This window comes from Folsomia candida, unplaced genomic scaffold, assembly GCF_002217175.1.
Source record: "Folsomia candida strain VU population unplaced genomic scaffold, ASM221717v1 Fcan01_Sc035, whole genome shotgun sequence".
Taxonomy (NCBI): Eukaryota; Metazoa; Arthropoda; class Collembola; order Entomobryomorpha; family Isotomidae; genus Folsomia; species Folsomia candida.
This window is the reverse complement of record NW_019091227.1, coordinates 991,016-1,015,768: the sequence shown is the minus strand read 5'-3', so window position 1 is coordinate 1,015,768 and position 24,753 is coordinate 991,016. Positions and strand designations below refer to the sequence as shown.

The following is a 24,753-nucleotide window of genomic DNA, read 5'->3' as shown; positions in this document are numbered from 1 at the left end:
CATTGTAAATTACTCCATTCGTCAAATAAAGGCAGGGTTAAGCATTAACCGATGGTGATTCTACGGGTAAAAAAAGTGTTATTCTTGTCCGAATGTACTCAACGTCCTCCAAACTGACTTTTGTTTGCATTCGATGGTTTTTTTGGCCTGTCCAATCTCATGACCATGACAGCTAACAACTGATGCAACCGTATTGCCGTGTTTCATAAGAGTAGATATTGTAGTCTATTCGCCCATGGACTAATGCCTCAACATGATTACAACATGTGCGAAATTATATAATCCAAAATTTCCTTATATTCGCCACACCATGCAATCCACTCCATTCTGAACAGAACGAGCCGGCCGTGCTCATATGTGTTACCCACAAAAATATATAAAATTCGCAGCTTTGCACAATTTCAATACTATATAAAATTCGAAATTTGACAGTTTCAATAAGCTGCATGCGCTTTTGCGTATCGAACCGGTAACAAAACCAACCTCAAAATAAGAACATATCGTACATACAAATATTCCCTTACTCAATAAAATTCGCAATTTTTCTGCACACTGTTTCAATACAATATAAAATTGCCAACATTTCTGCACACAATTTGCATCTATTTGCTTTTACAATCCACTCCTCTGTGACACAACTCATCTCCACGTGCTCTTTTCGTTTCTCAAATATTTCGCAAATTTTAAATAAAATTCGCAAACTTTCTGCCCCTACCATGGAACTCGCCACTTACCTCTCCATCCTCCTCTTTCTCGCCATATTCCTCATCTCTTACGTAATCTACTCCCTCATTTCCGAAATCCTCTTCTTCCGCTCTAAAAAAATCCTCCACCTGGGAAACTCCTACCTCACCGCGTTCTACTACATGACCTTCAAATCCAAGTCCATGTGGGAACTCGTCCACGTGGCCTACACAAAAACCCGCCAGGCCAACGTTCCCATCGCCGGAAACTTCGAGATGGGCCTCGTCAACTACTTCATCCCCGATTTGACCATCTTGAAACACATTTTGGTCAAGGATTTCGACCATTTCGTCAACCGACGAGCGATCACGATCCCAAAAAGTGACCTTCTAACGAAGAAGATGCTCTTCTTTATGTACGACGAACCCTGGAAGGCGCTCCGGTCGAAGTTATCCCCGACCTTTACGACGGGCAAGATTAAGCGGTTTTTTGCCCTGTTTAACGCCTCGGCGAAAAAGTTGGTGGATTATATCGACGCCCAAACTGAAGGGGAAGTCGATTTGGTCGCGGCATATTCAAAATTCACGACGGATACGATCGCGTCCGCCGTTTGTGGCATGGATTCGTGCGCTTTTGAGCAAAAGGAGCATTCGGTTTTTGAACGGATGGGACAAAAGTTACAGTTCAGCTTTAATCTCGGCATGATTACGAGGTTTGTGGTAATGTCGTGCTTTCCCGGGATTGCGGAACGCGGGATGACGATTTTTGGGGATGAGGTGTCCGCCTTTTTTGGCGGGGGGATTAAATCGTTGATTAGGGAGAGGACTCAGACGGGGCGGAAGGGGAACGATTTCATCCAGTTGATGATGGAGGCGAGGGAAAATAAGTTGGCGAAGACGGAGGACAGTGAGTTGGAAAGTTTCGAGAGGGATGCCGTGATTAAGGTGAGATTATTAATAGGCATAGATTTTAAATCTCACTTTGCCTCTGTGAAATTTTTTTGCAACTGCGTTACGCCGTTTAAGGTATCGCAACAGTTTTAAACTATTTGGTAAGGTTTCAGATAAGATCGTCACACTAGTGATTATGTTATAAGAAGAAAAAAATTAGTGTTTTTAAATGCAAATTCCTCAAATGGCGTCGATTTCATGGGTTTTGGGATATATTTATATAAAATTAATTTTTGGCAGGACAAAAGTGTGGATTTGTTAAAAAAATTGTTTTTGAGGAAATTTATTCCAAAAAATGACTAATGAACTAGCAATTTTTTGTCAACTCGATAGATTAGTAAACTTAACTTTACATTAAAGTATAAAAAATTGCATTTATCTCAAAATTCGTGAAATTGCAAAATGATACTATTGTGGAAATTCGCATTTAAAATCATTTCACAGGGGTAGAGTGAGATTTACAATCTATGCCACATCTAATCCTTATCATATTGCACCTTAAGGGCGAGGTCAAAGGTCAAGTAGCCGACCTGTTAGATGACGACGGGATCGTGTCGAATTGCGTGTTGTTCATCGTCGCGGGGTACGACACGACGCAGTCGCTGTTGCTCTTTTGCGCCTATGCGTTGGCGATTCATCCCGAAATTCAGGACAAGTTGAGGACCGTGGTGGACGAGGGGTTGGAGGAAAGTGGGGGCGATTTTACGTATGAAGGGATCAATCAGATGACCTATTTGGACATGGTGATCAATGGTGAGAGAAATGTTCACATACTAAAAAATAAGCTTAACATTATTCGATATTCATATAAAATACGTCATGTTTTTACAGATTTGGTATATTTTCTAGAAAATTTTATAATTCAAAATTGAAAATTTTTGAAGTACAATCAAATTTTTTGAAAACCAATTGTATACAGTCCACCCCAATATTTAGAAGCTCATTTTGTTGTTAATCCCTTAATTTCGAATGTTTGTTACGTAATAATCTATTAAACTTTGTATAAAATTATGTAACAAACTTTTAAAACCTGATTTCATACTTCTTGCTGGGAAATTTATTATATAATTTCATATTTTTTTTTTACTTTTGCAAATTTAGTTCACACGAATTTTTGTAATCCCGTAAACCGTATGTAGCTGTACATATGTACTGCTTTAATTAAATTCAAGATTATCAAACATCCAAATTTACCCTCTTTATTAAAAAAGTAAGAAGAGACGAATCTTAAATTTTATAAACCAGTTCAAAAACCCTGCAAAACTTTAAACGGCGTACCAGATTGCAAATTTGCAAAAAAAAACTATTTCTATGTATGTGACTTCCTTACCCGCATTTTTTTTTTCCTGTGTAGAAAACCTTGTACATAAATTATGAATCATTCAAATGAGATTTGCAAAAGCAGTTTGTGTTACAATGTTGAAAATTTTAAAAATTCAGGGTGGGAAATTTATCGTATAATTTTATAAATTTTCTAACTTCTAGAAATTCAATTCATGGGAATTTTTATAATCCCGGAAAATATAAGTTTATTTTAGAACAAACATGAAATATGTACACGTTTAATGAGAAGTTTACTGACAATGGAGGTCTCCCAACGTATGCTCACAGATTTGGACCAAACTAGCGTCAATCGATCACAAATATAATTAGGATGAAATTTGCAAATGGAACTATCTGTCAATGCGCAGGTTTGGCGGAGATATTTGCATTCAAAGTGGGAAAAATACGTAGCAAATTTGGAAAATTAAATTTGCCACCCTTGGAAGTGCGTTTGCTCCTCTTTTTTTAAGCAAATATCTCCGCTAAACTTGAGCATTGGCAGATAGTGCCATTTGCAAATTTCATATTAATTATATTTGTGATCGATTGACGCTAGTTTGGTCCAAATCTGTGAGCATACGTTGGGAGACCTCCATTGCGAGTTACAAATTAGTTAATATTCTTTAATTAAATTCTTGATTCGGGCACAGTTTTTTTATATAAAAAATAACCGGTCTATAACCTAAGATTTTGCTAAGCAGTTCAAAAATGCGGCCAAAGTAACATTTACGAAAGTAGGTTGTGTTACAATGTTCAAAATTTTAAAACTGATGTCTCGTATTTTACATTAGCATATGTATTGGAAAATCGTAAAAATTTTGAAATTCAATTCACACTAATTTTTGTAATCCCGGTAACTGTATGTCTATTATATAAGATCATGATGCAAACTTGTTTCAAATTTGTGGCGAGAAGTTTACTGCGTACCAAACCGGTTAATAGGCTTTAATTAAATTCACAATAAGCCGGCATTAAAATCTTTTTTTTTATAAAACAATTATGACACAGCAATTAAGGATCTTAAATTTTGTTAAATAGTTTAACTATGCTGCGATACTTTAAACGGCGTATCGCAGTTGCAAAAAAGTAATATTTACGAAAGTATTGAGTTTGCTTCTGTTACAATGTGAAAATTAAAAAGAAACTCATGAGTCGTATTTTTTAGGGAGAAATTTATCGCATAATTTCATAAATTTTACTCTTTTAGGAAACTCAATTTTTGTAATCCGGGAAATTATATGCATATTTTTTAAACTCATGACGCAAACTTATACACGTTTATTGAGTTACAAGTGTACAGTTCTGTACTCGTCACTCGTAACTCCTTCGGAACGGGTAATCTGCTTTAATTAAATTCACGATTAGTACCCAAACAAATTTTTGGTTTGGCGAAGCCACAAGATGATCTTAAATCTTATCAAACAGTTGAAAAATGCTGCGACAATTTCACCGGCGTTCTGCAATTGCAAAAATTGCTAAACATTCTGATTCTATGTATGGGATTTTCTACCAGGATTTTTTTTGCTGTGCGGAAAACCTTCTAAATTATAAATTTACAAGAACAAGTAACATTTACAAAAGTAGTTTGTGCACAAACTACTTTAAAAAGAATAAAAAGTTACCACGGCAGTAGAGTCACATAGATAAACGGTAAACATTCCCAGTAAACATTTTGGTAATGAAATTCTTAAGAGTGTGTTAAAATGTTCAAAATTTTAAAAATTCATGATAGGAAATTGATTTGATAAAGAATTTCATAAATTCTGTACCTTCTGGAAATTCAAATAACGAGAATTTTTATAATCCCAGAAACTATACGCTTATTTTGGCAAAAACCTGCGCAAAATATATATTCGCACGATTAATGAGAATTTTACTGGGTTACAAACTTGTTAATATGCTTTAATTAAATTCTTGATTCGGAATCGAATTTTATGTAAATTAATTCCGACGCTGGATCTTATATTTTGTAGATCGAAAATGCTGCGAAACTTGCAATGGTAATGGTAAAAAATTCGAATTCTATGTATGTTTTTTGCCTTGTAATTATGAAAACCTCGTAAATTATGAATTGCTCAAACAACATTTACGAAAGTGGTTTCTGTTACAATGTTCGAAATTTATAAAAACTGATGTCTCGTATTTTATATTGGGAAATGTGATGGAAAATTGTTAACATTTTTGCAACTTTTTGGAAATCTTTGTTTTGCATTCCACGAGACTTTTTTAAACTCATGATACAAACCTGTACAAATTATGCACAGGTTTACTGGTTTACCAACTGGTTAATCGGCATTAATTAAATTCACGATTGACCGTAATTGAAATTTTGTTTCTTTTTCATAAAATACTAATGAATTGCCAATCAAGATCTTAAGGTTTGTTAAACACATGAAATATGCTGCAATGCTTTAAACGGCGTATCGCACTTGCAAAAAAATAATATTTACGAAAGTAGCTTGCTTGTGTTACAATGTTAAAATTTTAAAAAACTCATGAGTCGTATTTTTTACTGGGAAATTTATAGGAAATGTATAATTAGGAAACTTGCTAAAATTTTTGTAACCTTTTGAAATTCGCTTCACAAGAATTTTTGTAATCTCGGAAACTGCGTGTATATTTATAAACTCATGACACAAACTTGTGCAAAATATGTACAAGTTTACTGGGTTACAAAGTGGTTAATCGGCTTAAATTAAATTCACAATTAGCCGGCATTCAAATTTTCTGTTTTTCACAAAATAATTATCACTGGCTAAGGGGGACAGAATCTTGAAATTTTTTAAACAGTTTAAATACGCTGCGATACTTTAAAAACTAATGAGTCGTATTTTTCATTGGGTTAGTTACAAAGCGGTTAATCGGCTTTAATTAAATTTATTATAAGCCGGTCGGCGTAGAAATTTTCTTCTTTTTTTCATAAAATAATTATGACCCAGCAAGTCTCAATCTTCACTTTTGTTAAATTGTTAAAATACGCTGAAATGCTTTAAACGGCGTATCGCAGCTGCAAAAAAGGAATATGTACGAAAATAGTTTGATATAATGTTAAAACTTTTAAAAACTAATGAGTCGTATTTTTTATTGGGAAATTTATCGTATGATTTAATGAATTTTACTCTTTTAAGAAATTCAATTCACTCGAATTTTTTCAATCCTGGAAACTATAGGCATATTTTGAAAAATCATGACACAAACTCATGATACAAAATATGTACATGTTAGTGAGAAGTTTACTGCGTTACGAACGGGGTAATCTGCTTTAATTAAATTCACGATTTGCGTGCATTGAAATTTTATTTTTTTATATGTAAAATGATTCGATTAACAAATACCTTAATTTTTCTTAAACATCTCAAAAACCCTGCGATGCTTTAAACGGCGTATCGCAGTTGGAAAAAAATATCCTACTTATGAGACTTTCAATTCAACAATGGTTTTTTTTGCTACGCGGAAAAACTTGTAAATTATAAATTATAAATCGCCAAAGTAATATTTACAAAAGTAGTTTGTTCATAATTTTAAACCCACGTTTCATATGTTTTATTGAGAAATTTATTGTATAATGGTTATAAATATTTAATTTCATAAATTCTGTACAATTTTAAAATTAAAATCACACGAATTTTTAAATCCTGGAAACTTTAAATATTTTGTAACCGCAAACTATTGTACAAAATACATGATTACAGAGAGGTTTACAGGGTCACAAAGAGATTAGATTCACTATTAGCATGCATGGAAATTTTAGGTTTCGCAAAACAAGAACTCTAATCTTAGATATTACTAAACAGTTTAAAAATACTGCGTATCTTAAACGGCGTTCTGTAATTGCAAAAATTGCAAAAAATTGCGATTGTAAGACTTGCAAAAAAATTACAAAATTTTCAAATTGCAAAAAATTCTGATTCTATGTATGTGACTTCCTATCAGGATGTCTCCTTTGCTGTGCGGAAAACCCTGTAAATTATGAATCACTAACAAGGGATACTCACGACTCACAAATTTGTGTAAACTTAACTTGCTCAGGTCAAAGGCGTGTTTTTATTTTGTAAAAGCTTATAAAAGGTTTTACAAAATTTACACATTTTACAAAGTTACTAAGGGCTGCGTTAATGGAAACACGTCTTAACATGTAAAGATTGCTCTTTGAGATTATTTTTTTTGTCAAGTTACACGCCATAAATACGTATTCGTGTTTCTTATGTAATGCAGTAAGCAAATTTTTTGATTGCAAAGCACTGAAAGTTTTTTACAAAGTTACCAATGACTGAGTGAATTGCCACTTTGTCTTACAAGGGACACTCACGACCTGTCGTTTGAGTCCAGGGTACCCACTGTGTTTTTTAGAATCTACTAGGACCCCAGATGAAGGATTCATTCATATTTCCGTGTAAAACTCATATTTGGCGTCGTGCCGTGGCGCCAAGTTCGCCAAATTTGAATGTTTTTATTTTTGAAATCGCCATAACTTTTGAAATCCTGGACGGATTTTCAAAAGTTTTGGCAAAAATCATGACAAGGAGTTCATCTTTCTTATTCCATTAAATTTTTCAAAAATTATGGCTTTAAACTTTTCACAAAATTTCGTAATTTTCTTAGAAATGGGGATTCGTCGAAAAAATGCTAAAAATATTTCAAAAATTAGAAATTTTTTATTTTTTATTTTTTGTTAAAAATTTCGAGTTTTGTGATCATTTTAAGCCTAAAATTTTGAAAATCCCACATAAACTGCAAAAGTTATGGTGGTTTGAAGTTGGTCGAAAATGCAATTTTTTAAGTTTGGCGCCACGGCACGACGCCAAATATGAGTTTTACACGGAAATATGAATGGACCCTTCATCTGGGGTCCTAGTAGATTCCAAAAAAACATAGTGGGTACCCTGGACTCAAACGACAGGTCGTGAGTGTCCCTTGTAAGACAAAGTGGCAATTCACTCAGTCATTGGTAACTTTGTAATATCGTTTTCTTTTGTAAAAAACTTTCAGTGCTTTGCAATCAAAAAATTTGCTTACTGCATTACATAAGAAACACGAATACGTATTTATGGCGTGTAACTTGACAAAAAAAATAATCTCAAAGAGCAATCTTTACATGTTAAGACGTGTTTCCATTAACGCAGCCCTTAGTAACTTTGTAAAATGTGTAAATTTTGTAAACCCTTTTATAAGCTTTTACAAAATAAAAACACGCCTTTGACCTGAGCAAGTTAAGTTTACACAAATTTGTAAGCTAATTTTCCTTCGAGATATTTGTAAAATTTTGTAAAAGTTTGTAGAGTTACAGAATTTACGGATTTTACAATGTTACCAAGAACTGCGCGAATTAGCTCAATAAAATGAGCTCTTTTGAAATTTAACAAAATATTCGTTACAAAATGCGCCCAAAAAATTGGCACAGATAAATATTTCGCACATCGTTAACAATTAAAATAGGCATTGATAACTTTGTAAAATCAGCAAAATCCGTAAATTTACTAACATTTGCAAAATTTTACGTATATTTCGAAGGAAAATTAGCTTGCAAACTTTTGTAAACTTGCTCAGATCTAGGGCTCCTCTTTATTTTGTAAAAGTTTGCAAAATACGCATTTTAGTAAGATACCAAGAACTGCGTGAATTGACTCTTTATTTTCTTGGCGATTCATACTTTGCAAGGCTTCCTGTAAAGCAAAAGAATCATCCTGGTAGAAACTCACGTACAAAGAATCAGAATTTTTGCAAAGCGAAACGCCGTTTAAAGCATCGCAGCGCTTTTGAACAGTTTAGTAACATTTTAGATGTTTCGGAGGCTTGACAAAATTTACGGATTTTACAAAATTATAAAGTTACTTTATAACTTTGTAAAATCCGAAAATTTTCAAGCTTGAACAAAAAACTGGATGACACAAATGTAAAATTTATCCAACCATTGTGCAAAATTAGACGTTAGACAAATTGCATAAATATGCACAAATTTTGGGCAAATTTTGCATAATGGTTGGATAAGTTTTGCCTTTTGGTTGTGCCATCCTCTTTTTTTACTCAAACTTGAGGAAATTTTACTTATTTTTATTTAGAGTCTACATTATAAATTTCGCCCCAAAATTTCAGAAACGCTGCGATTCTACCCACCTGCACCGACCATGGATCGCCGTTGTACACAGGACTACGCCGTCCCCGGGACGGATGTCGTGATCAAGAAGGGCGACGGGATCATGGTCCCGGTGCTGGGCATTCATCACGACGAGCGGTACTATTCCGAACCCGAAAAATTTGACCCGGAACGATTTTCACCCGAAAATAAGGGAAAAATTAACCAGTACGCTTTCCTCCCGTTTGGACAAGGACCACGGAATTGCATTGGTGAAAATACTATATTTGTTTTACAAAACTTTCACGTTTATTCGAATTCCTAAAGTGGCCCTAAATATCTAATTTCAAAATTCTGATTATTTTTAAACATAAAAATTTAAAACAATAGATTTTAAGGTCGAGGTTAGTTAATTCACGCAGTCATTGGTAAATTTGTAACCTCCGTAAAATTGACACATGTTTCTGGGAGAATTATCTTTTTACGCTAACCATTTTTTTGGGGGCTCAAATTGCTTAAGGCTAAAAATTTAACTCCTTTTACTAATCTAAGTTTGTAAATTTGATTTTGTTTACATCTAAAAATTAAACAAAGGGATTTTAAGTTTAATAATTCACGCGTAACATTGTATATTCTGCAACCTTACATGTTTAAACAAAATTTTACCAATATTTTCATGAAAATTAGCTCCCAAAGTTTCTTAAACTTACTCGCATCAGCGGCGTCTCTTTTTTTGGAAAAGTTCGTCAAATTATTTTATACAATTTAAGGATTTTACAAGGTTATCAAGGACTTCGTGAATTAACTAATTATTTGCAAAAAATGAATAAAAATTGAATAACAGGTGAATAATTATGTTCAAAATTCCAATTCGACAAATTCATGGTTTTTTCAGGGATGCGCTTTGCATTGATGGAAGTGAAGCTAGCGATTGCCCAACTGGTTCACAATTTTGATATCGAGCCCTCCAAAAGGACGCCGATTCCGATGGAATATCAAAATGCGGGGTCTCTCATGCCCAAGGGCGGCATGTGGCTGAGCCTCAAACGAAGACCTGGCACACTTCAGGATTAGACAATAAATTGCGCACAAGTGACAAGTATTTAGTTTCTGAAGAAAATATTTTGTAAAAAAATACCAAAAATTGTGAACTCATTTTTGATATATTTTGAAATAGCTAAGCTAAAACATATACACAAAAACTGAGGAGGACAACCCTTCACCGACAGAATCACCGATCTTAACGCCCTTTGGATATGTTGTAGTCCTAGGTGAGTCTAGCAAAAGTGAAGAAGGATTTCATTCAATGGCCCCATTTGCGCCCGCCACACCCACTCAAAGGTGCGAAAAACACGAAAAATACCCTGTTTTCGTTCATTCAAAAAATCACCAAAAATCCAATTTTGATCGGATTTTCATAATTTAAGCATTTTTGTGATCCTAGATAGTTGCTTTATCATATCCAATAGCAAACTCAATTTTTTTAATTTTTTGAGTATTTTCGAAACTTTCCTGACCAGGGGTATGCCTTCGAAAAAATCAAAATTTCAAAAAAATTGAGTTAGCTATTGGATATGATAAAGCAACTATCTAGGATCACAAAAATGCTTAAATTGTGAAAATCCGATCAAAATTGGATTTTTGGTGATTTTTTGAATGAACGAAAACAGGGTATTTTTCGTGTTTTTCGCACCTTTGAGTGGGTGTGGCGGGCGCAAATGGGGCCATTGAATGAAATCCTTCTTCACTTTTGCTAGACTCACCTAGGACTACAACATATCCAAAGGGCGTTAAGATCGGTGATTCTGTCGGTGAAGGGTTGTCCTCCTGAGTGTCAATTAATCATTTTCAACATTTATTTAATTGTTCTATTTAATTATAATGTTTAATTGACTTCTAAATAATTTTTTATAAATATGTGCTGTTTTTGATAAAAAATTTATTGTTATACATGTCAGGACATTTAAAATCCATGCAAGTTCATTATTAGCAAGCAGATTTTCTAAATTTTCGAAAACAGTGGATATCTATTAAAAAACAGTAATTGGAATTAGTGGTAAGTACAGATAGAATTAATTTCCAAGTTTATTATTTTTAGAAATTTATGGCTTGTTTTGCTTCTATTTTTTCAATTTGCTAGTCATTTATGCTACTTTCAAAGTTTCAAAAATTCAGATTTTCATGCTTTCACCATTCCACAACTATTATTTTCACACGAGTACATACTTACTCATGGGAAATTTAATCTTCGTTCATAGCCATATATTTTGTGACATCGACAAAATTTTTTACAAACATTGGAAAATTGATTAACTTTGCCACTATTTAAAAAATTGTAACTATTGTACTGCACAATTTAATTTTTAGATTTTAAGAATCTGGGTGATTACGTTTTTCCAACAAAATTTAATCAGATTTGCTTTACTTTAACATGTTAAGGTATAATGTTAAGGATACCTCAGTTTTTTTCTGAAAAATAAAACTCTTACAAAATTCTTACAGATTTTCAATAAAAATTCAATTGAAACTATATATTTGTACTTATGTATGCATCTATCTATGTATTAAAATATGTGCAGGCATCCAGGCCTGTAACGACGTTTTGTCCGGCCTGGAGAGTTTGGCCCTGGTACGGCCTCACATGCCCCCAAAAAATATTGAATCCTTGATTTTACCTAGTGTGTTTTATTGCTGACTCTGATTTTATCTAGTGTAGACTACTGCTGACCTCGATCTTATCTAGTATATTCCATTGAATCCCTGATTTTATCTAGTGTATTCTATTCTATTACTGACCCTGTCGGTACCGCCCCTCCAGCCGTACGGCCTGGAGAGTGTCTCTCCACCTCTCCACCGTCGCTACGGCGCTGAGGCATGCATACCGGACAGAAAAAAGTCAAAATTTCATAAAATTTTTGGTGATGTATAAGAGTTTTCGGATTGTTTCTTCAGATACTTATATAGATGTGCCTTCATGGACACGTATTTTCCCCATTTTACTGGTGACTGGACAATAACAACGGCGAATATTATGTAACAGCTGAAAATCTTAGCTTCATAAATTCCTGCTTATGAAAGTACGAAGAAGCCCAAGTTGAGGAAAAGTCGTGCAATTTAAGGTCGAGCCATTTTCCTGAAAACTTTCTCCCACAAAACGACAGACAAATATCTCGACGGAATTAAAACCATGAAATTAGCAAAAGTTAAAGCCGACCCGACGGATTACTTGATAATATTTCTTTATTCGGGGTACTCACGAAAAATTCGTTAGCATTTTAAATAATTGATGCAAACTCCAGCGACGCAGGAAACCTGAAAAGACTACGATTTATCTATAATATTAAAAGCTTTGCTTTGAAAGTTTGTAACCTGCTGCAGATAATCAATTGTAGATATATTTTTTTAAATCAAGTTAAACGTTTTTTCATACTTTTTAAAAATGTAATTTTAAGCAGCTTTTCAAATTGTATTTTAACCAGGTTAATTTGATCTTGTTTTGGAATTTTACACATTGTATTAATAATAGGTTTGAAATTGAGCAAATCAAAGTTAATATAAGATCTTCTATCATCTTGGCGTCGTCTTCAATGCTCCTGGTTTATGTGTATTTTATCTGATTATCTAAAAAAATCATATTTTTCATTATAAATCGCATATTTGCTTTGCAAATTTTATAAAATTACTTTTACAATAGTTTTAGTATTTAACTTTGTAATGTTTGTAATTGTGGAAATTTTGTGAGGGCTTAACGCTGTATTAATAATTTTTGTAAAATTCGCACGTCAAAGTTAATACAAAAATTCTTTCACTGTACTCATCTATGACCAAAATTTTTTTTTAATTTTAATTTTAGTGTTGAGTAGTTTTTAAAATGTAATTTTAAGCAGTTTAAAAAACCAAATTGTAAACCATTTTTAAAAAATTGCTTTAAAAAAGTTACTTTTAAAATTTAATTCCAAACAGTTTTTGAGCAGCTTTTTTCAAATTTAATTTTGAAACTTGGAATTTAGTATATGCTTAAATATGTATTAATAGTATTCATAAAATCGGGTAAAGTAAGTTCAAAGATAGAAATTAGGTGGATCATAAGATCATAAGAAACGAAACAAAAAGATTTCCCAGTCCCTCTCCACCAGTATGATGTATTTTTTTTTACATGACGACATTACAAATTATAAATGTTTTTTTTAATTAACTTCAATTAAAAAATGTGTTAAATTTCACTAAAATCATCAAGGAATGCTAATCGACAATCAAAATATTCCCAGTAATTTTAATTGACCACCTTATTTCCGTTTTCACCGGATCCGTCGCATTAATTTCCATGCCGCTGAAACTTTCGATTTTTCGATTGAATGGTGTACTGATTTTATGGCGCATATCAGAGTGTAGTCGGATTGATGTTTTTTAAAATCCGATCCGACTTGGTCGGATCCTAATTAAATCCGAACCCATCCGACTTGGTCGGTTGCTAAAAAAATCCAATCTGACTTGACCCAGGGTGCATAGAGGAGAGGTCCTTAGGAGAAACCACGGACAACAAAAATGTTTATGCACCCTGGACTTGACCGGATCTTAAAAAAACCCGATCCAATCCGATCCGATTGAATCTAATCTGATTAAAACCGATATCCTGCACGTGCACTGCATTGCATTGCACGTGCAATTAGTGCATATACATAAATTTTGCAAGACAATATTGCAGAATATGTACTCTCTAAAAAGTGCGGTTACGATAACCAGAAAGTAAGCATACACGACTCTACCGTCATAGTTATAAGTTTGTCGCCAACTGGTTATAAACCTATCACCACTAGTAACAAATTTAATACCCGTGGTGATAAACTTATGACCAATCGGTGAAAGATTTATAACTATGCGGTATACTTATATGTGATTACTTTCTGGTTATAATCGTAACCGAATTTTTTAGAATACAAAATCCAGAGGTCTTAATTTCTCCCGAGTTTAAACATTTTGTCTTAATTTTTCACAATGTTGTTAACAACCTGATAGAGTCACATGTGACTCTATATATGCATATATAATTCGCACTGGTATTGATTTGGTAATAACTTCCTGCCGGATTTGTAGTAAATTTTGGATGAGTTTTTCACTTGATGGATTTTTGAACTGCTAACCAACTTTTCCTGACTAGCCCGATCGACTATTTCGGTCATTTAATTTTTGAAATTTAACAAATTTAGAAAACATTTTTGCATGATTATGTAAATGACTTTACATTCTAGGAAGCGATGGCCACATCTAAATTATTATTTAAATTTCACGTATTTTACAAATACTTTTAATACAGCGTCGAGCTCTTACAAAATTTCAATTATCAAAACGGGAAAACTACTTACAATGCGATGGTGTGAAGTGTAACCCTCCGATTTGGCTGAAAGTTTGAAATTACGTGGTGCATGTCAATACAACCAACTTTTCTTCAGTGAGTTTGTGCGATGGTCAGAATTTGCCAAAATATTTTAGGTCAAAGTTGAAAAATAAGCAATTTTTAGTGTGGGAAGAGAATGGAAGTTGAGTTTGCTTCTTCCGCCTGGTAAAAATCGCCCGTTTTTTAGCTTTGACCTCAAATATTTTGGCAAATTCTGACCATCGCACAAACTGCTTGAAGAAACGTTGGTTCTATTGACATGGACCACATAATTTCGAAATTGCAACCAAATCGGAGGGTTACACTTCACACCATCGCATTGTTAATATTGAGATTGGGAAGCTTATTATCTCTCGCAGGTTACAAAGTTTCCAAGAAAACCTTCAACATAATATGTAATTTTATCAGAATTATTGCAACGCAGGATTTTGCATAAGTTTGTTAATTGTTAACCAACGTTTTCGTGAGTATCCCGGAAAAAAAAATATTTTCGAGTATACTCCGTTAACTTTTGTTTTCTCTCAATCGGCAATTTCATCGTTTTAATTTGGTCGGGATATTTGTGATTCGGTGTTAAAAATCTGGTAGAGTTACATATATATTCCGTACTGGTATTGATTTGGTAATAACTTTTTACCGGATTGGTAGTAGTTTGTTGCAGAATGACAAATTGTTCATTTACATGACATTACTAATCGGTAATGTCCGTTGTTAAGATTGCCTGTGGAGTTATATATATCCTCCCATCAGTAATAATTTAATACCAGTTTTCTAAGAGTGTAGATTTTAGTTTGTATTAATAGCGTACAAATTTGTGAAGATTTTGTAAAGAAGTAAGTGAATACAAAAATATTAACAAATGGTATATTTATGATTAGAACTTTATTTGCATGTCAGACTTTTAAAATATTTTAAAATGTGAATTTTATTTTAAGACTTTTTTAAAAATTCACTGAATTAAAAAGCGACGTTGAAACCTACACTCTTAGAAATCCAGTATTAAAATAATGCCAAGAGATATTCATATATGAGTCTACCAAAGTGGTATTGATAAGTAATACTGCGTAGTAATAGCTCGGTATTAAAGTTTTACCATGTCGTTATCACATTTTTACGGACCGGTAAAATTTTGATACAAGGTGGTAGCAACTTTTATACCGAGATATCAATATCTGTGTGACTATACCCGATTTCTAATGATGTACATCTCTTTTGGAATATTGACGACAACATCGTAAGTCCTATTTAAAATCTAGTTTCCTAAATAGTCTAGCCAAATAAAAACAATTGCCAATTTTCTGTCGACTTTGATCCCCTACAATAAATATGTTTATCTTCCAAATTTGAGGACTTCGTTTACATTGTTAAAATTTGGTATAGTCGGGCAGGTATTAATTTCTCAGTCTTAAAGTTGTCACCGCTTGGTATTAAAAGTATATCGGTCCGTAAAAAAATTGCTACCGATTCAGAAAAACTATAACTATACCCCTGCAAGGAAATGTGTTTCTTACAGAAGTTTTAAATCGTTAAGATCTGAGGATGTTATATGTGAGTTATCAAAATTATTACCGGAGATGAATGAAAATAATTGTTCTACATCGGAAAGTCAACTAGTTTCTAGCTTTCAACATGATTCTCTTTCTGGTGCAACACTTGAATTAGTGAACATTATGTTAAATGTATTTGATAAATTAGCTCCTATTCGCAATGCTACCTACTACCAGTATGCAAGAAAAAAGTTTGTCTCGCGAAATACAAAATCTTTAATCTTATGATGATATAATTAATGATAATTTTATCGAAATTTCATTCAAGACAAAAACAGAAATTGTTGAAACCTTGTTTGTTTTGCACAACGAGGCAATTCACGTAGGTCTTAGTAACATAGTAAAATCCATAAATTCTGCAAGTTTATCAACTTTCACGAAATTTTGGAAATATTTTGAAAGAAAATTAGCTTACAAATTTTTGTAAACTTACTCAGATCAAGGACATCTCTGTGTTGGTAAAAGTTTGCAAAATAATTTTACAAATTTGCAAAATTACCAATGACTGCGTTAATTGTCTCGTTATTTTAGCAACTCATAATTTACAAGGTTCTCCTCATAGCAAAAAAAACATTTTGGCACAAAGTCTCAGGAATTTTTATAACTGCAATACGCCGTTTAAAGTATTGCAGTTTTTTAACCGCTTAAAAAGACGTTAGATTAGTCATAGTTCTGGGTTTATAACTATTGAACTTAAATTTTGACTTTTTTATGATTTCTTCGTTTTTAGAGTAAGTATATGACTTTTTTTAAAATTAAGGTTAAGTAATTCGAATGTTCGACTACTTTGTAGTCAGCTTATCTTATGTGTAATTTGTGTAATATGTATGCAATGATAATCAGTGAAATAAAAAATTAAAATTACCAATTTACGGAAAATTGTTTTGAACTAACTCAGGTCAAGGGCCTCTGTATATTTTATAAAAGTTTGTAAAATTATTTTTCAAATTTATGATTTTATGGTTTTTTTTTTAATTCAAGTATGAAAGTTAGCATTTTGTGCGAGCTTGACGTTGTATTAACAATATTTGAGAATTTCGATAACCTAAATTAAACCTAAAGATATGCTTAATATTATGTGTATAAATTAATTTTATAAATTTTGTTAGTACAAATTAGAGTATTTTTTTAAATTTCACTAAAATCATCAACGAATGAACTAGAAAAATCGGCAATCAAGATATTATGAGGAAATTTAATATATATCTGACCGCACGAATTTTTATTTTTACCTGATTTGCGTATTAGCAATTTCATGTCGTCAACATATTCACTTGCAGATTGACATACGGATTTTATCGAGGTTATGTAAATTTTACTAGCCAACGTTATAGAACACGTACAAATTCCAGAGGTCTCAATTTCTCACCGGTTTCAATATATAGTTATCTTAATTTTCTGCTTTCTCAAAATGGTGGTTACATATTGCTCAGATCAAGGGTGTATTTTTATTTTGTAAAATTGTTTACGATTTTACAAGTTACAAATGAATGACTGAAGAAGTCAATTGCTTCGCTAGCAATTTTTAAGGATTGCAATTTTGCTAGAGTAAAATGCCGAATCAATGTTTTGTAAAATTTGACAAACATATTTTCTAAATAGATACGTTGTTTGCTTCGCCCAAAAATATGAATAAGTGATTAAACAAATAAGTCCATAATTAATTGCTAATTAAATAAAATTACTTGGTAATTCTTTCTACTTGTAAACTACAAGTTATGCAAAATGATTACACAAACTTTTACAAATTATGGTTACGCCCGTAATTATAAATTAATTTAAGTTGACACTAAAAAAACTTGTGTAGTAAACTCTGTAAAATTTAAGGTTTAAATCTCTTGAGAAATTTACGAGAATTAATTGAGATTAAGTTTTAAATCTATGTGTAATGAGGTAAGAAAGTAAAATAAATATGCATACATAATTACATCGTTTTCACTACCTACCATTAGTATAAGGACTTTCGGGAATTTGACATTGTAACAAATTTAGAGGACTTTACTGCTTATTAATTTTATAAATTAATCAATTATTAATTAATTAAATTAATTATATTTTTTAGTAGCAGGCATTTAATTTTCAGGTTTTATGAAAGATCCTGTTCATCTTAAGTATTTTTAACAACATTTTCATGCTTCCGTTCCCATCGGTCTGCTGTAAACTCTCTCTATCGCATGAAATGCATTGTGGGTATCAATCTAGATCACCTTTAATTATTATTTTTTACTTCTAAAAATAAATTACCGGCGTATAAACCCATCAAAAATTAAGATTTTAATAAACTTGATTAAATTCAATATTGATGTTAAATTCACGCCCTGACCTGTAGGGGGTGGGCCGATTGACCCCAAAAGTAGGCAGGATCCTCCCCCTCTGGGGTCATATGTATGATGCCGCAAACCGATCTCGATTATCCCGATACGTTCTCCCGTTATCCTGCTGATGGACAGACTAGTGGTCTCAACGGTCCAGTTGTTGCACCAAAGCGGTAAGGAACTGAGAACCGTACCGAACTTTTTTAACTGGAACCTGAACCGAACCGATTCGAACCAACGGATCCGGCCCAACAAGTAGTGTTATGATAAGATGGAGTAGCTGCCTTAAAACAATCTACCTCACGTATTTTTGCTGAAATAGTGTTTGTCTTATGTATAAGTTCCTAAAGAAATCCACAAATTGAGATAAGAAGCTCGGTTCGGCGATTAACCGGAACCGAGTCGAACAGGTAATAAAAGTTCGGATAGGTTCGGTTCTTTGTACAGAACGTCACGGGCTCTTAAACAATGTCCTCTCTCCCAGTTGTTAACTTCTCATTTCTTGCGACACATATTTGTCACACACCAGCAAACAGCAAAGCAGGAGAGGCACCGTCGTGGTCTTTTTCAATTTTCAAAGTCCCGTCCCCACCACCACCGCTCATTCATCCATTTTCCCGACCTGCGGGCAATCTGTCAACTCAAAGTCAGACCAATTTATCCAACCACACATTTCTAATTTCATAACAATGAACTGCACAAAAGAACTGGAGGAAAGAACAACCAACTCCACGTCAGCAGAGGAGCTTTTTAAGCCGCCAAGAATTTAATGGGAAAATAACAATCCATCTTAGGTTACGGTTCGGTTCGGTCAGAACCGAGATCCGTTGAGACCACTAGGACAGACTGAAAATTAGGAATCAGTTAACACTCGTATTTCCATTGAGTGTAATTGTCCGTAAATCTTTGTAATTTCAGTAAATTTATGATAAAAAATCCCACTGTTTTGCACCAAAAGTTTTGTGAAATCTGGAAAGTTTTTCAAAACTTATGTTGCTAAGCTCAATTTGAGAAATATGCGAAGGTTGAAGGTTGACGTTAGTACGCTTATTATAAATTGTGGCAGATAATTAATTGTAAATGTAAGTATTTCAAAATTAGTTCAAGCAGATTTTCTAGCTTTTAAACATTTAATTTTGTCCGCTGTTTCCAATTTAAGTTTGAGCATTTACTTGATTGGCTTGTGAAGGTCGAAATTTTTCAATGCTGTAATGTTTGTAATTTTGTAAATTTTGTAAGAGCTTGACGTTGTATTAGTAATATTTATAAAATTTGCAAATCGAAGTTAACACAGATTCCTTTTTCTGTTACGTGGAATATTTATGACGATACGTTTTAATTTTTATTTGATCAGTTTTGAAAATGTACTTTTTAAACAATTTTAAACATATTATTTTGAAGAAGTTCCTTTTAAAATTTAATTTCAAAGTTTTTGAGCATCTTTTTTTCAAATTTGATTTAATTTTGAAAGTTTGAATTTAGTATATGCTTGTCTGTGTGTTAATAATATTTGTAAAATTAGGTAAGTTAAAGTAAGCACAAAGAAGAAATTAGGCAGATCAGATGATCTGATTCAGATCATAAGAAACAAAGCAAATAGATTTCAAAGTTCCTCCTCTCCACTATGATGCAATTTTTTGACATTACAAATTACGATTTTTGATTTGTTAAATTAAAAAACTGTCCTAAATTACACTAAAATCTTCAATGAATGATAATCAGCAATTTAAATATTACCAGTAATTTTATTATAATACGTCATTTCCGTTTTCAGTTTTACCAGATCTGTCATCAAGTTCCATGTCGCTGAAATCTTCCGTTGCAGATTGAATGGTTTACTGATTTTATGGTGCATACCAGAGTGTAGTCGGATCGAATCCGAACCAATCCGACCCGTTCGGATCGGATTGAATTGAATCCGCTTGAATCCGATATCCTACTACTTTCTATGTGTAATTGGTGCATACATACATATACACGGCAATATTACAGAATATGTAAATACAAAATCCAAAGGTCTTAATTTCTCCCGGGGTTTCAACAGTTTGTCTTAATTTTGCACGCTGTTAATAATCTGGTAGAGTCACATATATACTTCGCACTGGTACTCATTTGGTAATAATTTCCTACCAAATTGGTAGTAAATTTTGTATCAGTTTTTCACTTGATGGATTTTTCATGAGTTTGCTAACTGCTAATCAACTTTTCATGCCTGTCCCAATCGACTTTGACTATTTCGGTCATTGAATTTTTGAAATTTAACACATTTTGAACACATTATTGTATGATTGAAAGTGATTTTACATTCCTGAAAAGTTAGGACACATCTAAATTATTACCATGATTTACCATATTTTACAAATACATTAAATTCTACGTCGAGCTCTTACAAAATTCTAATTATCAAAATTAAGCGACTCATAAAGATAAAATTCGGAAAAACTACTTAAAATTAAGATTTTGGAAACTTATCTATTATCTATCGCAGGCTACAAAGTTTCCAAGCAAAACTTTCAACATAATATGTAATCTTCTCAGTATTGTTGCGACCGTGGATCTTTTATCAGCTTATTAATTACAAACCAACCTTTTCGTGAGTACCCCGAAAAAAGAAATATTTTCGAGTACTCCGTCAACTTTTGCTTTCTCTCAATCAGTAGTTTCATCGTTTTAAATATGTTTATTTGGTCGAGATATTTATAGCTTGGTGTTAAAAATCTGGTAGAGTTACATATATACTCCGTACTGGTATTGATTTGGTAATAACTTCTTACCGGATTGGTAGAATTTGTTGCAGAATGGACAATTTTTCATTTACATGACATTACTAAACGGTATTGTCCGTTGTTAACATTGCCTGTGGAGTTATATATGTGCTCCCATCAGTAATAATTTAATACCCGTTTTCTAAGAATGTAGATTTTATATAGTTTGCATTAATTAAGCACAAATTTGTTAAGATTTCTGGAATAAGTGAAGACCAAAATATGAACAAACTAGAGGTATATTTATGATTAGAAATTTATTTGCATGTCAGACTTTTAAAATATTTTAAAATATGAATTTTATTTTATGACTTTCTAAAAATTTACTGAATTACAAAACCCACGTTGAAACCTACACTCTTAGAAATCCAGTATTAAAATAATTCCAAGCGGTATTTATTTATGACTCTACCAAAGTGGTATTGATAAGTAATACTGCGTAGTAGTAGCTCGGTATTAAAGTTTTACCATGTCGGTATCACATTTTTACGGACCGGTAAAATTTTGATAAAAGGTGGTAGCAACTTTTATACCGAGATATCAATATCTGCGTGATTATACCCGATTTCTAATGATGTACATCTCTTTTGGAATATTGACGACAACATCGTAAGTCCTATTTAAAATCTAGTTTCCTACACTCTAAACAAAAATGAGTAAAATTTACTCAAGGTTGGGTAAAAAAGGGGATGACACAACTAGAAGGTAAAATTTGTCCAACGTTGTGCAAAATTTATCCAAAGTTGTGTAAAATTTGCCCAATGTTGGGTAAATTTTACCATTTTGTTGTGTCATCCTCTTTTTTACCCAACCTTGGGTAAATTTTACTCATTTTTATTTAGAGTGTAAATAGTCTAGCTAAATAAAAACAATTGCCAATTTTCTGCCGACTTTGATCCGCTACAATAAATATGTTTATCTTCCAAATTTGAGGACTTCGTTTACATTGTTAAAATTTGGTATAGTCGGGCAGGTATTAATTTCTCAGTCTTAAAGTTGTCACCGCTTGGTATTAAAAGTATATCGGTCCGTAAAAAAATTGCTACCGATTCAGAAAAACTATAACACCGAGCTGTTACTGCACGGTTTTACGTATCAATCCAACTGTTGACTGGTAGGTCATATATGAATACCGCTTAGTATTGTTTTAATACTGGATTTTTAAGGGTGTACGTAAAACGTATGACTATTATATAAATAGAGACGGCATTTCTCCACTTCGCGTTTTTTTATTTCGGACAGACACTGTTTTAGACAAGTCAGATTTAGGGAAAAAAGATCTGTAAATAAATCGGTCAAGAAAACAGAACATTATAAGTTGAATTTCTGATCTATTTTATTTTAATTTCTGGAATAAAAAACACTTAAAATCTAGAAAATGGCGTGTATGTACATATATATAACCTGGTTCAATTTTTTTTGACCATCAATTTTCATTTTAATCGAAACGCAACAAGAAATTTAAAAATTTACATGTTATTGTTTACATCAGTAAATTCTATTCCCAATGATAATCTTGTCGAAATTTTACTCAAGGCAAAAATACAGAAATTGTTGAAATCCCGGATATATAAACCTGACTTTTTTTTAAATATATAGAAATACTAACCTTGTTTGTTTTGCACAGCGAGACAATTCACGCAGGCATTGGTAACATAATAAAATCCATAAATTATACAAGCTTATCAACTTTTACAAAATTTTAGAAAAATTTCGAAGGTAAATTGGTTCACAAATTTTTTCAAGCTTATTAATGTATTACCAGGTAAGTTACTTACCTGGTAATACATTAAAGTAAAACTTACCCGGTAAGTTTTACTTGTGCACAACACAAAGAGATTTTTTTGGCTTAGCTATCGTCCTAAACTTGACTTGATAACTACGACAATTGTACAAAATTTGATACATAAGGTCAACAATGATAAAACTAACGCACACCTTTGACCTTGGTAGCCTTGTAAAATTCGTAAATTTTAAATTCGTAAATTACGAAAATTCGTAAATTCGTAAATTCGTAAATTACGTAAATTCGTAAACACTTGCACATATTTTTGCGAGATTTTACAAATACTTCAAAGATTAGCTCACAAAGATTTTGTAAAATTGGTCAGATCAATGGTGTATTTTTATTTTGTAAAATTATTTAGGAACAATTTTACAAGGTAGAAATGAATCACTGAAGAAGTGAATTGCGTCGCCAGCAATTTTTATGGAATTACACTTTTGCCAGAGTAAAATGCCGAATCAACACGTTTTTTAAAATTTGACACATATTCGGCAAATAGGTAAAATGATTGGTTCACTCGAAAGTACGATTAAGGGCAAAAATAAATAGGCCCATAATTTTTTGCGAATTAAATAAAATTAATGGTTAATTATTTTAACGTGTAAACTACAAGTTATGTAAAATGATTGCACAAACTTTTACAAATTATGGTTACGTCCGTGTTTATAAATTAATTTGAGTTGACAATTTAAAAAAAACTGTAAAATCTAAGGTTTAAATCTCCTGAGAAATTTACGAGAATTAATTGAGATTAAGTTATAAATCTATGTGTAATGAGGTAACAAAGTAAAATAAATATGCATACATAATTAAATCGTTGTCACTGGCTATGAGGACTTTCGGGCATTTTATATTTTAACAAATTTAGAGGACTTTACTGCTTATTATTATTTTTTTTAATTAATTAATTATTAATTAATTAAATTAAGTCAATTTTTTTAGTAGGAGGCATTGAATTTTCAGGTTTTATGAAGGATCCAGCTCATCTTAAGTATTTTTGAACCATTCAAAAACGATGCAATACTTAAACGGCGTTCTGCAAGTGCAAAACTGCAAAAAATTCTAATCCCATGTATGTGACTTTCTATCAGGATGGTTCTTTTGTTACGTGGAAACCCTAATAACCAATGAATTGCTAATGGGTACATTTTTTCCGCCATTTTACTGAACAATAACAGCGACGAATGTTATGTAACATATCAAACTTTAAGATTCACAAATTTCTAATTATGTAATTATGTAAGAAGTTCAACAGCTGAACAACAATCGTGAAATTTAAGGTCGGTACCAGTTTTCTCGAAAAGTTTCTCCCACAAAGCGACACACATCTCAACGGAATTCAGACCATGAAATTACTGAGAAAGCCAAAGTCGACCCGATGAAAATATTTCTTTTTCGGGGTACTCACGAAACGTTGGTTGGTTAGCATTTTAAAAAATTGATGCAAACTTCAATGATAAATCCAACAAACGTGGTAAGATTGTGGTTTATGATATAATATGTTTTCCACCTAAATTATTTAAATTGCGACAGACAATTAAAGTTTTAAAAAGTTAGCTTAAGAATTTTTTCATACTTAAAAAAATAATTTTGAGCAGTCTCTCAAATTTAATTTTGAAAATTAGAATTTTGAAACATATATTTAACTGTAAATGCAGGTTTTCTAAATCTCAATTTTAAGTAGTTTATCCCAATTTTATTTTAGCAGTTTTCCAAGTTTAGTTTTGAAAATTAGAAATTTGTAAGAGTTTAGCGTTGTGTTAAAAGTGTTTGAAACATCGATATGATACTAATAAATAAGATCCTTAAATTTTCTCTGATGTAATCTCTGAAGTCATTTTTGAATTATATTATTACAAGTTATGTATTTTTTAATTTGGTAAATTTCTAAAATCAAATCACTAATTTAGTAAAA

At 32.3% G+C, this 24,753-nt stretch overlaps 1 protein-coding gene across 1 annotated transcript; it reads left to right on the top strand.

Annotated features, from left to right (window-relative positions):
- Positions 1-315: 315 nt before the first annotated feature.
- On the top strand, positions 316-10,333 carry LOC110860880 (cytochrome P450 9e2). Its single transcript, XM_022109994.2, has 4 exons — positions 316-1,628; positions 2,138-2,387; positions 9,051-9,302; positions 9,926-10,333. Exons 1-4 carry the CDS (start codon positions 717-719, stop codon positions 10,102-10,104), a joined length of 1,593 nt encoding a protein of 530 aa, XP_021965686.1. The 5' UTR covers positions 316-716; the 3' UTR covers positions 10,105-10,333.
- The last annotated feature ends 14,420 nt before the right edge of the window (positions 10,334-24,753 follow it).